Consider the following 6,550-nt stretch of genomic DNA (forward strand, 5'->3'; position numbering starts at 1 on the left):
CCCCCCCCAAAAAAAAAAAAGTTTTCAAGATGGGTTGAAAATTTTTTCTATGCCATACTGCTCAAGCTTACCTGCTCCATATAGCTTTGTGTAAAACTGAAAGCTGTTCAGAGGTTCAGGAATGAGATTTTGTTGCAAGTAGGTGAAAGATTGTGTGCAAACTTTAGACAGGAAGTAGCATGTGGCTGCTCTCGCTTCTATATATACACACACACTTACTTGATGCATCTGTTTTCATAGAGGGAGAGAGATGTTCTCAGTGTGAAAGATGCCAAGCAGGAAACAAGACTGCTTTTCTCCAACCACTGCAGGTAAGATGAGTGGGGGGTAGATCTAAGTGTATGTGTGTGTGGGGGAGTGGATTTACAAGAGGAAAATTACAGGGAACTTCTGGAAACTGCTACGAGTGCACAGGATTACCCAGTTTCAAACAAGAACACGCAAAAAAATTACTGTAGACCCACACATGTGTATAGCAAATTTGATTTCTTTATTTACAGTCTTTGCAATAATTAATGAGAAAAGTGGTCTAAATACAAAATAAAACAAAACAAACAGTAACAAGAGAAAGATGGCGGCTAATCTCCCTGAGCTTTACAAAAACAATATGGGGACCTGTAGGCGACTTGACATGACGAAGATGTTCTGTATACAGCCCTAATGCCACTCACATGAGAAAGATTGAAGAGACGGACATTAGTCATGCTTCCACAACAGTAACATCAAACTGTCCACAAAAAAAGAACAAAGATTTTTTAAACTTGAACTGGTTACGACTCCTGGACAAGTCACTTGCATATTTCATACCCGCCCACACTCGCACACAAACATACAAACTTCCAAACACCTTTTGGCAATTGTCCCAATGGTCAATGAAAAGTACTGTTTCAGGTATTGCCTAATTTTTCCACAACTTTATGGCATTAAACATATGGCTGTTTTTTTTTTTTTTTTTTAAACAGGAAGACTAGAAAAGATGTTCAATTCATCACACCAGGAACATGTACTTACACATCCTTCATTGGCTTTTTACATTGCTTTAACAAGTGCCCTCTTTCAAAAGCTCATCCTTAAACGTTTAGCTTTGTCATCCAAGCGCTGGTTCTTGGAGGCCAATGTGATGACAGATTTAATAGCATAACTCTGGTTTCAGTGCACAGTAAGCTTGCAAAGTCGGTCAGTTACACTTTTCGTTTTCTGCTCAAGATTTTCTTCAAAATAACTAACAACTTATTTTATCATTTATAACCCCAGCAAATTCTGTGCAGAAAACAACAAAAACAAATCCCAGTAACTTTCTACAAAATATCCACTTCTCAAAGACAACCAACATTGACATCAAGAGACAAATCTATAGACAGCAGTGGCAATAATTATTAAAGCAATTAAAAACAAAACAGTGCACTGTACAATAACTCCCCACAGGTTCCACAATTGCTCTGCACACAGGTATAAAGACTCTGGGGTCATGATGCCAGCCATTTTGGGGTCAGAGCAGAGTTGTCTCTTGCAGGGGAAGAGCCGTTCGTGAAGCACTAATCTGCTGCTCTTGAGCCGAGCATCGCCATTGACTTGACATATTATGAACACAATGGGAAGTAGGGGAGGGATGTAGACTTTATCTGATCTTTAACCCCCATTTTGATGTGTCCACACAGGAAGAAAGGTTAGTCTAAAGTCAATCGACGGGGAGAGGGTCATTTTTAGTTTTGGTGGATGCATACATTTGTGCCATGGGTAAAGAAATGGCAACAAGAGACACTGGATGTGTCAGTTGAATGTGCTGCAGTGCTCCAGTGAAGTATGACCAATGCGTGAAGAAGGCTACTATCCCGCAGAACCAAAGAACAAAGTGAACATGGTGCTGAACGACCCAGCCTCTAGTGCTGGGAATTCTGTGCTGGCTGTCCATTCTGCATGCTGCTATTGTTCTGCTCCTCTTCGTCCTCTTCTTCCTCCTCACTGACAAGGAACTCCTCAGGAGGCCAGCGAAGCTCTCCGCTCTCCACCTCTCCCTCTGTTGGCTCAACCACGATGGATGGGAGGCGGTCTTTAAGCTTACAGCAACGATCAAAGTCTGAGGGGTCCGGAAATATCTGGAAAGGAGAGACATTGATTTTAAACATTTTAGGGAGTCAACTTTAAATTTTGCAATTACAACAAGGGTTGCATGAGGCAAAGAGGTAGTGCACCTTTGGATCAACCAGTTTTGGCCTTAAATGGTTAAACTAGAAGTACTGCTGACACCTGTGCTGTCCTAAATATCTGAGAGCTGACTAAGCATCTGATGAGAACTGATTACAGATTTGTACTTGCATGGCAGAGGACCTGCTCTTGCCCATCCCACATTCCTTCAGCAAATGTAATCCATCTTTCCTCATACTTGAGTAAATTTTTTTTAACACGAGACTCCATGCAGTTTCAGCCAACATCCTACAAATTCATATTAAATGGAATACTAAACCTAAACCTTTTATTTTGGTGAGCAGTCTTCAGATGGGCAAGAAGTCAATTTGCTGGAAATACAAAAATGTTTTTTCAGACCAAAGATAAAGTGAAAGAGTGGAAAAAGTAAATATGTTTAGAGAAATCAGAAGTTAAAAAGTGGATGTCTAGTTAATTAGTGAACACACCATACCCAACTGCCACCAGGTAGAGTTGGCAACACTCCTTAGTGTTGAAGTCGTAACTGAGGGAATCAGGAGTTTTAAAAATCATACCAGATGAAGCACTAGAATCTTGCAAAAAGCAATTTAAATGATATCAGCTCCCTGAATGAACTGCGAACATGACTTTGTGGAAAGTACACAGCTAAATTTAGATTGCTACTGGTCATTCATGGAACATTCTGTCACAAGATGTCACTTTGTGGTGCTGATCCAGAGCAAGTGACATGTATTATAACAGAATTAGTGCATTTTAGCCCATTTAGCCTCCAGCCTTTCCGTTATGCAACAAATCAGACTTGGGAATGTTTGCAGCCTTTTGGAAATTTCAAAGTAACAATAAGGGTTTTGATTCCAGGGAATACACACATAAGAATGGCTGTTTAATATAACTTAAGCCGACTAATGAGAGACGCAAGGCTGTTTAGTCAATTGCATACATTTTTTTTCATTAGGACTATAGCAAAGCCCTGTTTTACAGGGACTTAATTTTGCATCTGAACCATTTTCTATTTCAAACCTAAATTGGGTATGAAATGTTCTCAATTTGCATGGCAAGTATTTTCCTATGTTCTACTCAAACTACTATGCAAGGGGGTTCCCAACTCCAGTAAAACGTATATACCGGTAGGAAGTCACGCTTAGGGCTTTGACCCATTTTAGAATAACAAACAGCAATAACAAAAGTCTAAATAGGTGTAACAAAGTATAGTGAAATTAAGTTATGTTAGATTCTTAAGGTTGCCTAAATTGCAAAAATAAAATGATTTGTCATAGTTTCACTACAAAATGGCTTGCAGGGCAAGCATGAAAGTAGGAGGGGGTGAACACAGTAATGCACATAAATGAAATCCTTAATACTGCCATTTGATACAGATTAACCTGCAGCTTGTTACTCTACACAAACTATTCCTGCCTCCAATAAAATCCACTATTCACCAGTAATAACAGCTAAGCTGAAAGTTGCATTTCTAAATATTAGTAATTATACAATTGCTGCAAGTTTTTTGTGAATCTTTATAGTTAAAGGCTTAAAATAATTTTTCATGGAATAGCCAGACCATATTTCTTAATTTGGTGAAGGAAAATTGAAATGCTTGAGTCTAATATTAAGGGCATGAGAGGCAGTTTGACAAACTGCATACATCCCCTGTTAAACATCAAACTTTCTCAGAAGCAGGGGAACTTGTTCTGGGGGGAGCGATGGGCTGCTACTCTTGGTCCAAGAACAGCATTTTTTTGCTGTTTGGATAAAATAGATGAATATTTTTAGACCTGCATATTTCATACCAAGTCACAGAGGTTCAGCTGGGTTGTTGTCGTTGTCTGGGCACAGAGCCGAGTGGAAAGAAAGCATACTAAGAGCCAGAATGAGACAAGAGATAAAGAGATCCAGCTGTGTTCGACTCTTCCAACCATAAGGAAGAGTCTGAGAGAAGACAGAATACCATAAGAAAAAAGGAGCAAAAAAAAGAAAAAAAAAAAAAAGAAAAAAGCTATAAGTATGCTTTACAAATGAGATCTCAGGTAATTCAGGCTTACATGTTCCAATCCATTTCCAAACAGATTTATAGCATCACACCATGTCCGTTTGCAGGCAAATAAAGGGCGTATCTGCCTTTTGTTTTGTCCAGCATTGCAATATTTTCTGTGCGTCAGCCTCCAAAAAAAGAAAGCGACAGATTTTGCCAACACATTATGGGCATTTTCTTATCCAGGGGAAGGGGGTGGGGAATCTGAATCATGACGCTGCCTTTTGAGAGAATAACTCTAGGTCGATTTTCATCTCGTTTAATTTCCTCTTGAAGGACCATGGGCTACATTCACTTTATCAACTTGTGTAAGAGATTAGGGATACGACTGGTGAAACCATCTCCTTCCTCAGAGCTTCTCTCTAAGCAAAACCTGGGGCATTGGGAAATTGTTGAGATTAAATTCCCAGTTAAGAGTTCAGAGAAGGAAAAAAAAAAAAAGCAATGTGATGCTCATTTTCATTCTGGCCTCTTCCGTTCAATCCAGACTCACAGCTGGGTGTAAACCAAGGAGTCATAGGAAGCAAAGCTCTTCCTCTGGGTCAGTCTGCATCCTTTCTGCATGGCATTTAGAGCAGACAGCTGCTTTATAAATGTACTGATTTGAATGCTCTGAATATGCACTTAATATCTCATCCATGTTTCCAAAAGTCAAAGTTTTCAACTGCACACAAGTAGAAATTTGTTTCAGCATTTAAAGTGCCCCTCAGTCACCATCCTCTTCAGGTTCTAAAATGAAAAACTAATCAACTTGCTGTTTAGATTTCTAGAAGACTGGAAAACTGTTCAACCTAGGCTCCAAAAAAAGGAAATTTGAATCTCAGTTTATGCTTCAAGACAACCCTATTGAGCAGACAGCAAGACAAAGACGCAGGTGGCAGCTTATCAGGACCACCTGCTTCCATTATATGTGATATTTATTTTCTGTGCAGGACTAAATTTCCTCTTTTCCTCCCTGAAAGAGCAAAGTAAAGATGGTCACCTTCAAATTTTTTGCAACCATTGAATCTTAATTATTTAGAAAAACAAATCTTAATCTTGTGAATCTTGACTGCTTAGTTTTATGCCATTCTGGGAAATTAAGTTTAAATATAGAAAATATAATATAAAAGAGTGGCTCTAGTTGACCTTGATGCATAATTCTTCTCTGATGTTAAATCACAAGTCATCGCAGCTCCCTTTTTCTAATTTCAAAAGCAGCTTGTTATATTGACTCAACAAATCTATGCTGTATGTAATGGAATTCCACATTAAACACATGGGAAAGGCATTTAGAAAGGAAGCACTGTTTTACTGTCCGTTTTTAATGTGTGCATTACCTGGAAGGTGAGTCTGTCCTTGCTTGGGCTGAGCCTCATATCCTCCATGGGCGTGTTGCTGATCATCACTTCAGTCATATCTGGGACAGGCACAAACACTGGGCTGCAGGAGGGAAAGATGAGAGATTTAGCGAGTGAACATATGTGCAGAGAAAATGTATATTCACGACTTGGACTATAAAGGCACTGAAGTAAAAAGCATATTAAAAGCTTATATTTGTTTCTTTCCAAGTCATATCTGCACATAAAAAACAGTGTACCAAAACATTAGGGTCACAGTCAATGGAAAATATCACATGGATAAAAACACCACAAGCAATCTATATGCAGATCAAGGCCCAAGCCTTTCGTGCATTCACTTCCCTGTACAAGCTTTAGAGTTTTGTTTATTCTCTGTGCATCTTGACCACAATGGACCAAAACTTCCACTACTGGGTCTGGCGTTCTAATGCACTGCAAAACTGCAGCACTCGTGTCGCTTGCATAAGGTGGCTTTCTACAACAGAAAGATGTGCTCTTGCACTTGCAGCTTGGAACAGTCATTGTGAGAGTGTGCTGGGGGCGTGATGTGGTATTTGAATGGGGAGGAACCTGATGCACTCGAGGCCGGGACAAACTTTCCATTTTATACAGGTTTTTTGTAAAACTCGTGCCTAGGGATTCCTAGTGTTTTATAACCGTAAACATTGGAGAGGAGTCCCTGATCAAACATGAACCCTGAGACAAGACGCATATTTGCCTTCTCACGGTCTCTATTTAAAGCCTAGTGGTCAGTCGTTAGCCACAGTGCTGTGGTCTGTGCGTCTATGGCTACTCGGGCCAAAGAAAATGGAACCGGATAAGATGCTTACATGCATTCAAACATTACAATATAATGGACTTTGCTGCATGCAATGGTAAAGGGTGTGTGGGCTTCACTTGACCTACTTTTATGTCAAAATTTTTCAACAAAGTTAAGATGAAATAAAGAAAACCTGCAGTGATGTGAGATATATATATATATATATATATATATATATATATATATATATAT

General features: G+C 39.3%; 1 protein-coding gene across 1 annotated transcript in view; it reads right to left on the bottom strand.

Moving 5' to 3' along the window:
* Positions 1 to 945: 945 nt before the first annotated feature.
* lbh (limb bud and heart development) overlaps positions 946 to 6,550 on the bottom strand; it is a 9,400-nt gene continuing 3,795 nt past the window's right edge. The window contains exons 2-3 of the mRNA XM_015393829.1: positions 5,518 to 5,620; positions 946 to 2,096 (exon numbers count right to left, since the gene is read on the bottom strand). Coding sequence (XP_015249315.1) covers positions 1,881 to 2,096; positions 5,518 to 5,620 — 319 coding nt within the window. The 3' untranslated portion in view covers positions 946 to 1,880. The remainder of the gene's footprint in view (positions 2,097 to 5,517; positions 5,621 to 6,550) is intronic.

The sequence above is a fragment of the Cyprinodon variegatus genome, unplaced genomic scaffold (genome assembly GCF_000732505.1).
Source record: "Cyprinodon variegatus isolate N-32 unplaced genomic scaffold, C_variegatus-1.0 Scaffold658, whole genome shotgun sequence".
In the NCBI taxonomy this organism is placed as follows: Eukaryota; Metazoa; Chordata; class Actinopteri; order Cyprinodontiformes; family Cyprinodontidae; genus Cyprinodon; species Cyprinodon variegatus.